General features: G+C 39.5%; 1 protein-coding gene across 4 annotated transcripts in view; it reads left to right on the top strand.

Moving 5' to 3' along the window:
* The window catches only part of GRIK1 (glutamate receptor, ionotropic, kainate 1), a 473915-nt gene that overhangs the window by 453906 nt on the left and 1453 nt on the right, over nt 1–18556 (top strand). For 3 of the 4 annotated variants that reach the window (XM_010855823.1, XM_010855821.1, XM_010855820.1), the window contains one exon: nt 772–1022. In XM_010855823.1, coding sequence (XP_010854125.1) covers nt 772–1022 — 251 coding nt within the window. Of the gene's footprint in view, nt 1–771; nt 1023–2329; nt 2480–18556 lie in introns of those variants that run through there. The other variant, XM_010855822.1, reaches the window with a different exon arrangement.

The following is an 18556-nucleotide window of genomic DNA, read 5'->3' as shown; positions in this document are numbered from 1 at the left end:
ACTCTGCAAGTCTGTAGTGGCCAAGGCAATAAATACTTATTTCTTAACTGTGTTATCATCCCATAGCAGACTGAGAGAGGGATTCTGATTCATTCAGTCATCCTGGGACCCAAACCCTTTCTAACCAGTGGTTCCACTATCCCTAGTGTCTTAAAATTGTTTCCTCCTTGCTGAGAATTTGAGGAAAGAGAGGGAGAGAGTAGAGGATCATGTTGGGAGGATTAACGAGACAGGACTGGAAACAGTCATGCAGCACTTTAGCCCCCAATGGCTAGAAATTGGTCAATCACCACAAGGCATTGTAAAGGAGACTAGGAAATGTCTAGCTACTCCCATAGGAAGAAGAAATGGCACAGGTGATCATCTAGTCAGGCTGTCACAATATTAGACATCCAAAAGCCTAGAAAAAATGGGATTGAAATGATGAAATTCTCTAATGTGGATAAAGATTCATAGGAAACTCACGAGAAGCAGCAGGATGTCATGGAATTCCCAGCTCAGCTCTTCCTTTTTTAAAAGGAACAATCTGAGTAATAGCTCATCTCAGCATGTCAGCTTTGTCCTTTCCAATTATTTAGATCCTTCAAAATATAGGATTGAGCTTCCATGCCCTTTGTTGGCCAATTTGTAGGCTGGGGTTTTTCCAATAGCTGTGAGTAGTTAACTCTAAGACACCTGTAATTTACCTGTAAGTAACCTCTAAGACGATAACCCTTCTTTGCATCTTCTTCAACCTTTTGGTAACCAATATCCAAATGTCCTCACTTATAGGCTCTCCTTACCGGGATAAAATTACTATTGCTATTCTTCAATTACAAGAAGAGGGCAAACTGCATATGATGAAAGAAAAATGGTGGCGGGGAAATGGCTGTCCAGAAGAGGACAACAAAGAGGCCAGTGCTCTGGGAGTAGAAAATATTGGGGGCATCTTCATTGTTCTGGCTGCTGGACTGGTCCTTTCTGTATTTGTAGCCATTGGAGAATTTATATACAAATCCCGAAAGAACAACGATATTGAACAGGTGAGTCATCTCTTTCTAAGACGGGTTAGTTTGGGGTTTGTGTTATCTGTCTTAAGTTTAGGGGTATTAAGGATGCTTGCCCTTTTTGTAATAGTCTATTGAATTAGATGCCAAGAAGAGCCATTTTTGAATTAGAGCAAAGAGCTCTTGAATCCCTGCCAGGTGCTGCTGGCACTGTAGGCCCATCATTTATTAATGAGAAGAAGGAAGCACCTTATACACTAAATCCAATTAGCACTGTTGGAAATGACAGTGCAAAAATTTCAAACTTGGTTAATTTCCTCAACAGTTGTTTGCTCTTAAGATAGAAACCCTAGATAGAGCAAGGAAGAAATAAACCCAAAATTAGAAAAGTTATTAAAAAAAATCTTGGAGAGAAATGTTAGCATCTCCTTAGTTTCAGTACTGAGCACATGTACTAATGCAAAGCAGTCTACATAAAGATATAAATGCAAATATTTTGATACTGCACATTACCTCTATCAAAGTGTGTTTTGTAAAAGAATAGTTCACAGAAAATGATGAACAATACAGGATGACAATAAAATATGAAAATTTTTATTTTTCCAAATTAGGATTATGGTTGATTTCAACAGTCAACCCTTTTGCCTGTTACTTTTAGCTTTGATAAAAAGTCACACCGAGAGTTTACTCTATTCTGAATTAGAGGATGGTGATTAAAGATGATTCCTTCAGAAACCTATGAGAATAAACTAAACACAAAGCTCATGCCCATTGTAGAGCATCTGGTACCCAATGAATTTAAAAATAGTTGGAATTTTGAAACTATGCACTATTAATGACAGTGCTAATTTAAGGCTCAACTATCAATGCCTTAAAATCCTTAACGACTTTAGAACACAGGGCTCTACATTTCCATTTTGCTCTGGGCCTTCCAAATAATATACCCAGTTCTGATTAATAATCTCATATGAGTCCCACTCTCTTTAAGTGGAAACATATCCAAAGATGGGGATGATTGATTATAACCTAGTTTCATCATGAAAATTTTCCCGAAATTACAAGGCAATTGTGAGAACATTAAGTACCACTTTCCTAGACCTTGTTAGAGAAAATTGTCCTTAACTAAAAGGGAGAATGGACTGATCTGCTTTGTTTTAACTTTCAATTTGCTCTTGAGGTGTCTTGTTTTATGCAACTAATTTGAAAAATAAAAGCTTGTATATGTTATGCTTTAATGTGCTTCTCATAATTGTCATTTGATTTAAATTTTCATTTAAACACTCATTTTTTTGCTTCTGATTTATTCATTTTTCTATATTTTTCTCATTTCTTTTGCATGCAAGGCTTTTTGTTTCTTTTATGGACTGCAGTGTAAGCAAACCCATCCAACCAACTCCACTTCTGGAACCACTTTATCTACGGATTTAGAATGTGGCAAATTAATTCGAGAGGAGAAAGGGATTCGGACACAGTCCTCAATTCACACTGTGTAATCATTAAAAAAAAAAAAAAAAAAAGAAGGTGTACCTCAGTAGAAACTGTTTCTGCTAATTAGTGTTGTTGATGATATCTGTGTCTACTAAACATAAATAGCCATAACCCCCACCCTTGTTTAAGATAGCAAAACTCACGTACTCTGAACATTGAATTCAATGCACTAGAAACACATGTGCATTTGATGTTGAAACAGAGGTATGTTAGATGTATACAGACTCCAAAATATGTGCATTTACAGCAATTTGCTATACCATTGAGAGAATGGTTATCTTAGTTGTATTTTCATGTATTAAGATTAAACAACTTTTTCCTCATACAAAAGTAGGTTCAGCTATTCAGCAGTGTGAAGCATGAAAACAAATTGTTATTTTGTGGCAGTCTTTTCATCTTTGTGAAACTTTTCTCCCCTTTCTTTCTCCCAGTACCATATGCTCTGTAAAGCCACACTTTCCAACTATCTAAAGCCTCATCTTTTCATAACTCCTTAACAATGTTAATTTTTAATTCAAATTGAGTCTACTATTTGAAATGTATCATTAACACAGAGATTCAAAGATGTGTTAGATTTTAAAGATACCAAAAAAAGGCCTAGAAAATGAAAACTAAACCTAGAAAATGAAACCTCAGGTACCACAGAGGAAGAGCATTGGCTTCCTTGGTGGCGCAGAGGGTAAAGCATCTGCCTGCAATGCGGGAGACCTGGGTTCAATCCCTGGGTGGGGAAGATTCCCCTGGAGAAGGAAATGGCAACCAACTCCAGTATTCTTGCCTGGAAAACCCCATGGATGGAGAAGCCTGGTGGGCTACAGTCCATGGAGTCGCAAAGAGTCAGACACTACTGAGCAACTTCACTTTCACTTTCAGGAAGACATAACATAGTCAAAGATGATCCCTGAGTAGGGATCTCTCAAGTAACATTTATTTGTAGAAATTGACAGTCTTCTGTAGGTTCAGTTAGATAGTATGTTCAGTCTTCAAGGAACTGTGATTTTTCAAGCTATAGATTATTTTTTGCAACCTCCAAGCAAATTCCTAAGCTAGAAATTGATGCCTAGCCTCTTGTATTTTCCACTCACTCGGCCTCTTTCTTTGCACTGATGAACATCTTTTCACAAGATGTTATTTCATTCCCACCCTACTCATCTAGGATAGAATTTTTTGTTTTTGTAGCAATCTTTCTGAACCTTGCTGCTTTCACACTCATTTCTCTGGATCCTTTGCCATTTTCAATTCCTTCCAAGTATACTAGGGAGAAGGACAAGGAGAAGAAAATAGAGTAAAAAAAAATTCCACTATACATTAGTTACAAATCTCTATAAATTTATTTTCCACCTGCATTCAAATGCTGTAAGTAATTTTCACTCTAACTGAGCTTGGTGACATAGAAAGCCAACAACATACTTAATTTGTTGTGACAAAACCTGCCTGCTGTCCCTCTGAGCTTGTTCCTCTTCACAATGAATAGGGGATTTGAAGATGCTTTTCATCTTCCCTCAATACGGATCCATCTGTCTTTGTTCTTCTTAATGGGGTTACATTTTGACATTTGAAGTGATCCCCCAAAATATATTTCTCAGAAGTAGACATAGGCCATCTGTGCAATCATGTACCTTTTTGCCTTCTCTTTGCTTAGCTTTAAATGGGTTCCAATTTCTGAATCGCAAGTCTCTTCAATCAACTCTATATTTCTCTAGTAAAGCATGTTCAGGAAAGTTGACTCTCGCCATGATTGTTTCTCAGTCTTGGTTTCTTCTATAAATAAATACACTTTTAAGAAAATATCTATAAATTACACTAAGATTTATTAGCATTTATTTAGGTAAAAGCAACATACTGTTTGCCCTAAGAGCTCACATCCTCATAATAAAAAAAAAAAAATCAGATATTGGGATAAACACTATATAATTCATAATTCATTGATTCTACATATAGAAACTACAAATTACATAAATTTATTTTCCCAAGGACTATATATAATAAACCAAAAATGCTACTCAAAAAGTTCAAGGGCTATATATGAGGTATAGATGATCAGGATTAATGGTAACAAAACTTACCTTTTTATACAGAGTATCATTTAAAAGTATGATTCAGAGGTTTGGATAAAATTAATATTTATGAACTACTTTACACTGTAAATAGCTTCCCAGGCAGCCCTAGTGGCAAAGAACCCATCTGCCAATGTAGGAGACATGAGAGACACAGGTTAGATCCCTGGGTCGGGAAGATCCCCGGGAAGAAGACATGGCAACCCACTCCAGTATTCTTGCCTGGAGAAGTCCATAACTAATTCTGATAGTTTTATATTATTTTATGGTTTCAAAATGTTTTAGCATACAGTAGTGTCAGTTTTGTCTTTTCCACGATTTTATTTCAGCTTTACTAACAGTTGACTCTGAAATAGACATGAGACAATGACCCAGAGTCTTAGAAGAGACTCTTAGAACAGTCTCTTAGAAGAGAATTTTCTAAAGCAGCCAAACTTAGGTTCAAGTTCTAATGGAGCCACATACTGAATGTCTATAGACAAGTAACTGAATTTCTCAGAGCCTTGGTTTCTTATATGTAATAGAGGGGTATAGTTTCTAGGTCATATGGTTGTGTTAAAGGCGTGTTTGTGAAAATGACTCATTGGCCAAATCTCAAATTAGATTTTCATGGCTGAGTAACCAGTTGAACACCAGGAAAAATGTCCCTTTACTACATAACATTTCAGTATGTTTAATATGTTAGGCTGCATTGAGAATTTGCAACAAGTTGGAAAAGTATCCAGCACTTCCCAAACCTGTTAGATCACAGAATCTATATAGTAGTGACCTAAAGCATACTCTTATGTCTATAATAGGCACTCAGGTTGTTGCCGTTTCTCAATTCTAGAGGTAGGATTGTTAATTCCAAGCAAGATATATTTAGCATTAAATATTTAATAAACCCTCTCTAGAGAGAAGAAGAAACTGTGCACATCTTTGAGGTAGAAATGCCATAATATTCAAATGATGATCTTCCTGTTTAGCTAAGTGGTAGGCCTACTCAAGATACTCAGGTAGGTAAGTTTCCTGCTCTGTCTTGTGACTTGTTCCTCCCTTGAGAAACTTCCCTTCATTTCAGACCCTGGTTTCTTACCTTCTCCTCTTTCTCCTTTCATATATGCTTTCAGACAACCAATTCTTCCATCGAGTAAATAACCACTAAGCCCACAATGACTCCAGGAGAAGTCATTGCATTTTAAGTGAATTTAGAAAAAAAAAAAGAGAGAGAGAGAGAACTTGAACATACAAGAAAATTTTAAGCTCTATTTTTCATGTCGCTGGTTTTCAGACTTCAGTGTACATCAGAATCCCCTGGGGAATTTATTTAAGATACAGAATATATAGTTTGCACCTCCAGAGATTCCTCTACAGTGAATATAGCCCAGGAATTGGAATTTTAACTAAATCTGATCATGAATGCTTAAAAGTAGCTGTGCACATTAGTTTACATAAAAATAGCTCAAATACAGCAGTTTTTTTCTAAAATTAGACCAGGTGCATGACTTTTTTTTGAAATCGTCTTCAAAACAAGGATCATTTTTTAAAGTATTTTTTCTTAAAAGAGTTTTTCCCCAACAATCCAAAATACAATTGTTTTACTTAAAGGTAGTTGGTAAGCAGGAGTTTTTATTAAAAGTTATTTGAATATAGCAGTATGACTTCAAATTAGACAGGAAATGTGAGTTTTTACTAACACTGGCAGATTATCTGTGGATTATACTCTGAGAAGGGCTTCTCAGGTGGCACTAGTGGTAAAGCATCCACCTGTCAATGCAGGAGACACAAGACAAGAAGATTCCCCTGGAGCAGGAAATGGCAACCTTCTCCAGTATTCTTGTCTGGAACATCCCATGGACAGAGGAGCTTGGCGGACTACAGTCCATGGGTCACCAAAGAGTCAGACACAACTGAACAACTGAACACAGTCAAGATACCCTGAGAAACATTGTTTAAAGCTAGGAAGAGAGCAGGGGGGTATGAGAAGATTGTAAAGCAACTGTGGAGCATGTGATGTTGTCTAATTTATTTCTTAACAAGCTTGTATAGCCTCAATACAAGCTTTTGTCTTTTGCAATAAGGCAAAAAAAATAAAGCTTGTTTAGTTTCAGACTAAAATTATAAATTGAATTATCTTAAAGTTTTTCCAGCAAAATTGGAACTACCCAAGGAATACGTGGTGAATAGAGACTGTGCCTTTAGGAAAATCAGCTAGATTATATGACTGTAAACCTATCCAAGGAAAATTATTTCCAAATACCTCAGTGCATTTGCCTCACATTATCTTATGTTCTATATGAGCCATCTGTGGCAAAGCAGCAAAATAATGAATCCCAATTAGTTTCCAAACCCATGACCCTTACACTCTAAGGTCTATTTCCTAGTAAGCAATTTAAAAGCAGCCTGAACAGCCTTGAAAAGCAAATGGGAAACAAAACATTCTTACTTCTTGTACTATTTTCTGCACATCTAACTGTGCCAAATGGCATTATTAATTAACTCTTATAGATAATGAAAAATTTCTGCTTGACGCTGCAGTTTTAACTTGCCTTTAGGAACCATCTCATTATGCTTCTCACAGTTATAGAATTTTATGTCCAGATGCACAGGCATATTAAAACCATTTTTGCTTTCTAAATCTTCTCCACAGAGACTGGTATCATGGAAAGTGGGATTCTCCCTTAAGTTTTCAAAGAAATTCTATTTGCAAAGAGAAGGGCATTCTTGTGATAGAAAACCAACGATACAAATGTGCTATGTGGTTTCCACACCCTGCAGAATATAAGCTTCATCGTTGTCAGCCCAAACGTGGCTAATTGGCCATACTGCGCTGCAACGCATTTCCGCATCACAATGTGTATGTCCAGATACAAAAACAATGAGTAAAACCTGAGTGACGTAATGAAGCCACTGTAGTTCTCCCTAGTGATTATAATTTTAAATTTAGCTTAGCCAGAATTTTCTTTCTTTTTTTCAACTGGAGTGGTCAGACTTCAAATACTCAGATTTTTCAACTTCAAATAAGAATGTTTTCCTGATCACTTAGTCTTTACCAACCATAAGAGCTGGAAAAAACTACTGTCCGTAGATAACCTAACACAATTTGGTAATTTTGTTTTCTCACTGAAATTTGGCACATTATCAGATGCTTCCAAGCGTCCTTGACTTTATTTCTTCTATGGTCTGATTAACTTACTTAGCACACGATTTGGAGAAGTCTCTCTAATCAGGTTATTTCTGTTAATTGTGCAAAGAGGCTTTTCTTTGCCTGGAAACCCAAACATTCATTAATTAACAGAGAGGCCAAGAAGCAATTAGCATCCATTTAGAAATAACTTTTCCAGTGTACAGGTTGACACCACCATGTAAATCAACCCCTGAAAGACATCTGTGGCCCAACGGAAAGGTGACTTGGGAACCACGAGCCAAGAATTCAGGTCCCTGGACCTCTGCTGAATCGCTGTGTCTCTAGGCAAGGCACTGTATAATACTTCCCTCCTCCTCAACTTGGTCATCTGTGGAATGAGGGGGTTGCAGTTAAAACTCTCTTCCAACCATGGCATTTTTTAAATTCTCACAAAAAGTGGGAAAAAAATTAAAGTGTAGAAGCAGAGGAGAAAAAAGCTTGGAGAACATATATGTGTGTGTGTGTACATATATGTGTGTATACATATATGCATGCATGCATGTGTGTTCAGTCGTGTTCAACTCTTTACAACCCCATGGACTGTAACCAGCCAACTTCCACTGTCCATGGGATTTCCCAGTCAAGAATACTGGAGTGAGTTGCCATTTCCTACTCCAGGGGATCTTCCCAACTCAGAGATGGAACCCACCTCTCCTCTAGTTCCTACATTGGGTTCTTTATGGTCTGCACCACCTAGGGAGCCTGTAGATACACACGCACATATGTATACACGTCAGTTCAGTCACTCTGTCGTGTCTGACTCTTTGCAACCCCAGGGACTGCAGCACACCAGGCTCCCAGAGCTCAGACTCATGTCCATTGAGTCAGTGATACCATTCAACCATCTCATCCTCCTAACACAGCCTCTGAGTTGCTAGAAAGACCAAGCCCTCTTCTCTGTGAAGTGAGGGGACACATGGTATTAACTCAGGCTGCCAGGCAGAGCCTGGGCACATTTGTATGGGGCCAATATGCAGAGGAAGTAGGCAGCCTCCTAGCTTATCAGAGGGGCTGGTGCAGGCTCAAGAGATATTAAATGTTAAGTGTTAGTTGATCAGTCATGCCAGACTCTTTGCGACTCCATGGACTGCAGCCCACCAGGCTCCTCTGTCCATGAGATTTTCCAGGCAAGGATACTGGAGTGGGTTGCCATTTCCTTCCCCAGGGATGTCCCAACCCAGGGATCGAACCCAAGTCTCCTGCACTGCAGGCAGATTCTTTACTGACTGAGCTACAAGGGAAGCCCAAAGAGATGTAAGGAAGCCAAAGATTAGCTAGAGGGTCAGAGATGAAAGTCACACTGACCTTTGACAATGATGCCAGAGAGGAAAAGGCACTGTCGGACACTTTGGGTTGGCAGGGAAACATATTTTTGCCACTTCTAGGCAGAGAGCTGCTTTCCTCTGGCTGGCCACATGAGCCCCGCTGCAGCCTGCCCTCACTACAGAAACAACTCTGTTCTTTGGACAATGGGCCTGGTGGGTCACGCCCATCTGCCACTTCTGTGCTTTTTCTGGGGCAGCTGCTCTTGAGAACGGTCAGAGGCCATGGGAGACCCAAAGATAGTCTCCAGCCGGCCCCCTGGTAGCCCAGGGACATGTCTCCACTCAAGTGACGGCTTCATCTGAGAGTCTGGGCCAGAGAGTGGGCACAATTTCCCCGTATTCTGAGTCCCCCACCACCTATCAGGCTGTTTGCCTTCTCCTACTCCTTGGGAGTTTTATCCCAGCGCTGACAAGTGAGGGACCCTTCTCAGGTATCCCTTGGGGTTTAGGCTTTCCCATACCTGGTTGGATGTTTCTCCTTGAAAGCAGATACCGAACACTCCAATCTTCCCCACTTGGCCCAGTCATATATACTGGATCCAGAAGGCTCTGAACATTTACAACTCCAAGTACCTTCTTTTTTCTCCTTTCAAACACCTGACTATTGTAATTAATAGCTTCAAAGACAGCAAAGACCTCTATAGATCCATACAAGTTCATTTAAGAACTCAAAGCTGCAGCTTTGACTAGTTTTTCCCCTGTGTCAACCCTACCCTGAGGGCAATGCATATGAAAGCTCTCGCTTTAGAAGTAGAAAAAAAGAGGCTGAGATATAGAAGAAGTGGAAAAAGCACATAGATTAGTATCAAAATGTTCTGCCTCGGTGCTAACTTCGTATTTCAAAACTTTCTATGAAATCATCACTAATGTTAGAGGGAAATAAACTTCCCTATATCCTGAGACAGGGGTCCCCAGTCCCTGGGCCACACAGCAGGATGTGAGTTGGGGGCAAGCAAGCGAAACTTCGTCTGTCTCCTGTATTGCAGGCTGAGCCACAAGCGGAGCCCGTCCGTATTTACAGCCACTCCCTACCTTTTGCATTGCTGCATGAGCTTCACCTCCTGTCAGATCAGCAGTGGTATTAGATTAGCATGAACCCTACTGTGAACTACGCTTGTGAGGGCTCTAGGTTGTGTGCCCTAGAATCAGTCCTCGCCCAATTTTTCTTGGAAAAGATTGTCTTCCATGAAACCAGTCTCTGGTGCAAAAATGGCTGAGAACAGCTGCCCTAAGAGCTTGGGGATTGTGGACAGTCACACCAAGTAAAAAGAGAGAGAGAAGAAATGACATCACACACTATACTTACATTTAATTTAATGGAAGGAAAAAAAATTCTAAATAAAATCCTTAAATAAAAGTGAACCCAAGAAAGATGATCCGTGTGTGTTTGGTGCCAAGTAACCCTGTGTCCCCCATGGATGTATATATTTTAGTTTAAAGGCCTCGGATAAGAAACAAGGAGTTCCGGAGCATGCCTTCATGCAAGAAATTAGAAGCTTAAATCTAGAATCTGAGAGAGCGAAAATGTCAGCAAGAAGCCTCAGGTCTGGGGACAAAAATGAAATACAGAAGAAAGAGGGTAAAAGGACATAGAGATGGTGAAACATGGCATTAAAAGGAGCTAGGAAACATGAGCTATCGGTATCTATGTGCTACAGCCAAAGCAAGAGAAGATAGGCCGCTAGGGGCCTGTGAAGAGCCAGTTTAAAGCATAAAAAATGCAGTGAAGCGGTCTGTGAAAGCAGTAGCTGCTGAGTCACAGGTGAGGAGAAGGGTGGGGACCACACTATGACATTTTCATTCAGTGTTGAAATGTCCTCCACTTGAGAGTTTCTGTACAAACTCAGAGGAGAATCAACTTCCTCATGAGCTCCAGGGCACAATTCATCACAACCACTATTATGGAAGCTACCATGGTGACTCTCAACCTCACAGATCTGTTTTGTTTTTTTTTTAACTCCAAGGATGGTCACAAAAAAGATGACCCAGGGTTTCTGAACAAACTCAGAAAACTGATAAAATTAGAGTAAATGATGCTCAAATTTTGAGTTCTAGGATATGGGAACTGCACACAAAGATAGCGCGTGCATTTTTCCTCTAAGACTCTCCTTCCTGTAATTCGTGTGGAATAATTGAAGCCCGATCTCTGTTCTCAGATCATCAATTATCCTGAGAAGTAAAACACTTGTGCAGATAGGCAACCAGCCTTCCAAAACCTTAAGACAGCAAGCACATGAGCAGGAGTCTTCTGTCACGTTCCTTGAACAACTTCTGGATTCTAGGCCCAGAACGTATTGAACATAGGTTTACATCCACACAAGGCCTGAGAGTTTAATAACTTCAAAGGATGTGAATGCTTAGTCCTTCTTGTTAAAAAAAAATTACTGAGACACTGCCTCTGCTGACTGAGAAAATAATAACAATAGTAGTAATAATCACATTATTTCTCAGCAAAGTATTCCCTACTATATCTCCTGATATTCTGTATTTTTCTAAGAATGGTTTTACAGCAAGACTTGAAATCACAGCTTGCCTTTAAGTTAAAGCCTATATATAAAATAAAAGATTTTTGTAGCAGTAAAATGACTTTAATATTACCAATATCATTCTCTTCTTCTAAGCATAAGGTGAAAATTTATTACACACTGTTACGTATCACTTCAAGTGTCTTTGAATAAGGAGTCTAATAAATTAAAGGAAGAAAACTATACAAAATGTAAAACCTGTATTACATTCTTCGGTAGGCCCAACCTTCTAAAAAATAATGTGTCAGAAAAACCCTTGAAGTTATGTATTCAAAGTAGTTCTCCTAAACAGTACTAAAGAATGAAAGCACTGAATGCATAAAAATGGAATATACAATGAGAAATCAACCTGATATTCACATCCTGATGCCAAGTTTGCAACCAATATGAAAGCCTGTCCCAGATGGCTTAGGCTGGGTTCTTTCAATATTGTAAACGAAAATCAAATCCAGGCACATAACTTTTCCTATGGTATAAAAAACATTCTGCACTTTAGGTCCCATCCCCTTCCCCAAGGCATTTTATTTTAGTTACAAAAGGAGAACTTAATTAGCTCCTCCCAATCCTTCCAGGAAATAGTTGCAATAATAAAACAAAGGTGTCAGGAGAGAATAATTTATGTTCAGATTCACAAGTGAAGTGAAAGTCATTCAGTCATCTATGACTCTTTGCAACCTCATGGACTGTCCATGGAATTCTCCAGGCCAGAATACTGAAGTGAGTAGCCTTCCCTTCCTCCAGCAGATCTTCCAGATGCAGGAGTCAAACCACGGTCCCCTGCACTGCAAGCAGATTCTTCACCAACTGAGCTATCAGGGAAGCTGTACCAAGAAATCAATTATCACGGTTAATCCAAAGAAGGTGCCATGTAGTCAGCAATTATAAAGAGAAACAAGCCAGAAAAGGAGGTAAAACAAGGCAGGAGAAGGGAAGGAAAGGGAGTTGATGGGAACACACCATACACACCAAAGAAGTGTACAAGAGGAAAGACTTTCTGCAGAATAAAGCAGTATCTCCTTTTTAAAAGACTTGGGATGTAGTTGCTTTACAATGTCTTATTGATTTCTGCAGTGCAACAATGTAAACCGACTATACGTATACACATATCCTCTCCCTCTTGAGCCTCCCTCCTATCCTTCCCTGCCCCACTCCACCCCTCTAGGTCATCACAGAGCACTGAATTGAACTCCCTGTGCTATACAGCAGTCTCCCACCAGTATCTGCTTCACCCACAGCAGTGTATGTATGCCAATTCTACTCTCCCAATTCGTCCCACCATCCCCATCACCCCCTTGGTCCACAAGTCTGTTCTCTGCATCTCTATTCCTGCCTTGCAAGTACGTTCTTCTGTACATGGGTCCCTATTCTTTTAAAGCTACGAAAGCTATAGATCAGTTCGGTTCAGTCCTGTCCAACTCTTTGCTACCCCATGAATCGCAGCACACCAGGCCTCCCTGTTCATCAGCAACTCCCGGAGTTCACTCAAACTTATGTCCATCGAGTCGATGATGCCATCCAGCCATCTCATCCTCTGTCAGCCCCTTCTCCTCCTGCCCCCAATCCCTCCCAGCATCAGAGTCTTTTCCAATGAGTCAACTCTTCACATGAGGTGGCCAAAGTATTGGAGTTTCAGCTTCAGCATCATTCCGTCCAATGAACACCCAGGACTGATCTCCTTTAGGATGGACTGGTTGGATCTCCTTGTAGTCCAAGGGACTCTCAAGAGTCTTCTCCAACACCACAGTTCAAAAGCATCGATTCTTCAGTGCTCAGCTTTCTTCACAGTCCAACTCTCGCATCCATACGTGACCACTGGAAAAACCATAGCCTTGACTAGACGGACCTTTGTTGGCAAGGTAATATCTCCACTTTTGAATATGCTATCTAGGTTGGTCATAACTTTCCTTCCAAGGAGTAAGCGTCTTTTAATTTCATGGCTGCAGTCACCATCTGCAGTGATTTTGGAGCCCAAAAAAATAAAGTCAGCCACTGTTTCCACTGTTTCCCCATCTATTTCCCATGAAGTGATGGGACCAGATGCCATGATCTTAGTTTTCTGAATGTTGAGCTGTAAGCCAACTTTTTCACTCTCCTCTTTCACTTTCATCAAGAGGCTCTTTAGTTCTTCTTCACTTTCTGCCATAAGGGTGGTGTCATCTGCATATCTGAAGTTATTGATATTTCTCCCGGCAATCTTGATTCCAGCTTGTGCTTCTTCCAGCCCAGCGTTTCTCATGATGTACTCTGCATATAAGTTAAATAAGCAGGGTGACAATATACAGTCTTGACATACTCCTTTTCCTATTTGGAACCAGTCTGTTGTTTCATGTCCAGTTCTAACTATTGCTTCCTGACCTGCATATAGGTTTCTCAAGAAGCAGGTCAGGGGGTCTGGTATTTCCATCTGTTTCAGAATTTTCCAGTTTATTGTGATCCACACAGTCAAAGGCTTTGGCATAGTCAATAAAGCAAAAATAGATGTTTTTTCTGGAACTCTCTTGCTTTTTTGATGATCCAGCAAATGTTGGCAATTTGATCTCTGGTTCCTCTACCTTTTCTAAAACCAGCTTGAACATCTGGAAGTTCACAGTTCACATACTGCTGAAGCCTGGCTTAGAGAATTTTGAGCATTACTAGCGTGTGAGATGAGTTCAACTGTGCGGTAGTTTGAGCATTCTCTGGCATTGCCTTTCTTTGGGATTAGAATGAAAACTGACCTTTTCCAGTCCTGTGGCCACTGCTGAGTTTTCCAAATTTGCTGGCATATTGAGTGCAGCACTTTCACAGCATCATCTTTCAGGATTCGAAATAGCTCAACTGGAATTCCATCATCATCACCTCCACTAGCTTTGTTTGTAGTGATGCTTTCTAAAGCCCACTTGACTTCATATTCCAGGATGTCTGGCGTCTGTCTAGGTGAGTGATCACACCATCATGATTATCTGGGTCATGAAGCTCTTTTTTGTACAGTTGTTCTGTATATTCTTGCCACCTTTTCTTAATATCTTCTGCTTCTGTTAGGTCCATACCATTTCTGTCCTTTATCGAGCCCATCTTTGCATGAAATGTTCCCTTGGTATAGTGCTAGTTGAAGTTTCAGCTGCAGTCTCTAATAGACTAACTTCTATTTCTCAGTTCCCTTTCTTCTACAAGAGAAATCACACACACACACACACACACACACACCACTTTATCTTTGGATAGAGTCAGGAACAGCATGATAGCAGTACTATCATTTATTACTATACAAATTCATTTATCAGTGAATTTTCCCATCAAACATACCATCATAGTGATTCATTGTAAATGGGGGCCCATAAGCACAAAGATGATTACACGTTTAAATGACGAGAAGTGAAGTTAGTTTCCATTTCCTTCTTATAGATGAGCACCTACTGTGAACAAGATACAAGCTGTCATAAAAACCTGTTACTACATAAATACCAAAGCATGTTATGGGCTGGGTAAAACAAGTAATAATAGGTGTTGAAAATTCTATGCTTTAAACATGCACTGCTGCTGCTTCTGCTAAGTCGCTTCAGTCGTGTCCAACTCTTTTGGACCCCATAGACGGCAGCCCACCAGGCTCCCCCGTCCCTGGGATTCTCCAGGCAAGAACACTGGAGTGGGTTGCCGATTCCTTCTCCAATGCAAGAAAGTGAAAAGTGAAAGTGAAGTCACAGAGTCTTGTCCAACTCTTAGCGACCCCATGGACTGCGGCCCACCAGGCTCCTCTGTCCCCGGAATTTTCCAGGCAAGAGTACTGGAGTGGGGTGCCATTGCCTTCTCCGTTAAACATGCACAGAACCTACTTAAACTAAAACACTGTTTATAAAATATTCAAAGGAATTAGTGCAAAGAAGGACATACAAAGGCTAAAATTAAAGAAATATCAACTTTTTACTGTTTCTCTGCTTCACACACACACACAAAAAATAGATAATAGATAGATGATAGATTGTTGCTATTGTTCAGTGGCTCAGTAGTGTCCTTTACGACGCCATGGACTGCAGCACACCAGGCTTCCCTGTTCCTCATCATCTCTCAGAGTTTGCCCAAGTTCATGTCCATTGAACTGGTGATGCCATCCAACCATCCCATCCTCTGTCATCACTTTCTCCTCCTGCTTTCAGTCTTACTCAGTGTCAGAGTCTTTTCCAATCATTTGGCTCTTGGCATCAGGTGTACTGGAGCTTCAGCTTCAGCCTCAGTCCTTCCAATGAATATTCAGGGTTGATTTCCTTTAGGACTGACTGGTTTGATCACCTTGTTGTGCAAGGGACTCTACATACATTCGTAGATAGACAGATACATAGATCAGTAAGCGCCATAGACTTAAAATACTTTCAGTGATGTATAATGTTTTATTTTAAAGGCAGAGTAATTACTATGGGCCAGGTACTGTGCCTAAGTGTTTAACGTATGTCAGGTTAACGATTCTCATATTAGCTGTATGAAAAGGATTCCTCAGGGGAGTATTTTTCTTATTTGCTAAAAGCTAAGGAATAAATTCATCACATTTTCAGAAAAAAAAAAAAGAGAGGATTCTACTACTATTTTCAGTTTATAGATACAAAAACTGAGTCAAAGAAAATAATCACCTGTCCAGTAAGCTTAAACTTCAATTCCAGCATTCTGACGCCAGGGGCAGACTCACAATTATAATTCATGGTCATCTATGTAGATCCATTAAAAACATGAATTCCATCTACCAGAGAAAAATGGGACAGCCCAGGATCCAAGCTAACCAGGGGGGTTTCCAGTCTGCAAAGCACTGAAGGATGCTGCTACAGCATCCTATGTCTAGTTTCCTGTCTCTAGAGCAAGGCAGCTAGTGGGCATTTTTATGCTTGATAGTATCTAGCAAAAGAGCTTAGAAATTTACACCTTCACGCCTTACCTGTTGTTTGTGTGTGTGTGTGTGTGTGTGTGTGTGTGTGTGATTGTATGAACATAAAGGAGCTCATAAAACCAAGTCTGGAAGTAAATGCTTTGGAAAGCTACCATAATTTGGATCCTACTTCAGAAGCTAAGTCTTTATATGTTACATGTATTTTCAGTTCTTAGATTACAATAGGCAAATTGACTCAGGAAGACAAGCCTCTCCCAAGCTACTCTGAGCTGAAAGATGACCTTCACACTTTCATTTCCTGTGGATATGAGAATGTGTGGTTTATTCAAGTTCATGGCTGGGAGGGACCTTAAAGGTCATCTTGTTTTGTGACTATAGCAAAAACTTGGAAGCAGAAAGGTCAGCCCCAATATCTTGCCATTTTCCTTTTGACAGTTGGAGATAGAATAAGAATCAAAAAGAAATCATAGTTTATGACCAAAGACAGAGAAAGCAGACCACTGATAAAATGATATTTATATGCCTTCTCACACAGGCAGCAAGAAATAAATACCCAGGTTAATCAAAAAACAAAGAAGATGTTTGCTGCATTTTCAGGCAATAAAAAAATTGGAGGGGGGAATTGGTTTTGTTTTTAAAGAAAAATTTGATTGATTCGTATTATCAAGATAAGATTTGTGATTGCCCCTTTACCCAAAATAGGAAAGACTTAAGAGTCCCTTTCTGGCTGTATCTCCTACATGAGCCATGTCTATTAACAGAAGCCCAATTTGGTGGTTTTCTGTGCAAAACAAAGTGATTTGTCTAAAATCAAACATCTGAGGGACTTCCCTGGTTGCCCAGTGGTTAAGGCATAGGCTTCCACTGCAAGGGGCACAGGTTCAATGCCTGGTTCGGGAATTAAGATATAACATGCCACACGACGTGGCAAAAAAAAAAAAAGTAGAGAAAAATATCAAGCATTAGAGAATGCAAATGAAACAAAAGATTATAGTTCTTAACATATTTCATGAGGAAAGAATCCACAGAGAGCTCTTTATAATGATTTAATTAAAAGAATTAAGCATCATGGTGTGGGAGATTTCAAGTGAAAGCTGTTAAGTTTGAGCAGTCAAATGAGCTGAGTTCAAATACAAGCTCTTTAACTTATGAATCATATTTCTTGGGCAAGTTATCCAATACTTCTAATAGTAAGTTTCCCCACCTATACAATGGGCATAACAACTCCTTTCTAAAGCTGTTGTGCGGTTTATGTGTCACAGAGTATGTAAACTCCTTGGCACACCTTCCTTCTCTCTCCTGCTCCCCCTTCCATCTTAGTGAACTTTCTGAAACCAGAAAAGTCCTATGCAAAAACACTTTCTTCCATTCAAACAAATTTCTGAACAAAGCTTGCAAAACCCCAATACAACACTGTCTAACACAGCGACACTATAAAATATTCATTCCATCTTAGTAGCAACACATAAATTCCACATCACATAAGGGTACAAAAATTATATCTCATTTGTGACACACTTGCCATTGCATTTTTTGAAGTATAATTCGTGGAAAACATTTCTGAATTTTCTTTATGAGGTGTGACACCCTCTCAATTCACTAAAGCCACAACTTACCATTTGAAAGAAAATTAACATGCATGACCTGAATTTTCATTTTTTTTTTAGTACCATAGAAAAGTGGAAATGAAATTCAAATCCTATAAACACTTAGGTATAAAAGAAATAAGAACGGATATGCAAACAGCTAGTTTTTTAGAGGTGTGAGCCTGGTAAGCCAATAATTTACACCTAGGATCTAAATTTGTTAAGTCTGATTCTCAAATCAAGTAGAAGAATTAAAAATGCTGCTTGTTTCAAATGCACTAGCTTTTTTATGGAACAAAGTAGGGTATCAGTTTTCAGAAAAACATGTTGCTCTTTGATACAGAAGGACCACAGAAGACATTCTGTACTCTGCACACATAAGACACCACTTTCTTCCTGTCAGGCACGCACATCCTCTAGAAATCAGCTGGTGGTATATGATCATTTGGCTTTCAGCTCTGTCCATTTTGTGAGTTAATGGTCAAGGAATAGTGCTTGCACTTCCATAAACTTTACCAAAGGCTTTGGGTTTTTAGAGAGCGTTTTAGGAGCAATCTCTTCAAAAACAACA

This window comes from Bison bison, unplaced genomic scaffold, assembly GCF_000754665.1.
Source record: "Bison bison bison isolate TAMUID 2011002044 unplaced genomic scaffold, Bison_UMD1.0 scf7180017864368, whole genome shotgun sequence".
Taxonomy (NCBI): domain Eukaryota; kingdom Metazoa; phylum Chordata; class Mammalia; order Artiodactyla; family Bovidae; genus Bison; species Bison bison.
Note: the sequence above shows the minus strand (reverse complement) of the source record. Positions and strands in the feature narration are given on the sequence as shown.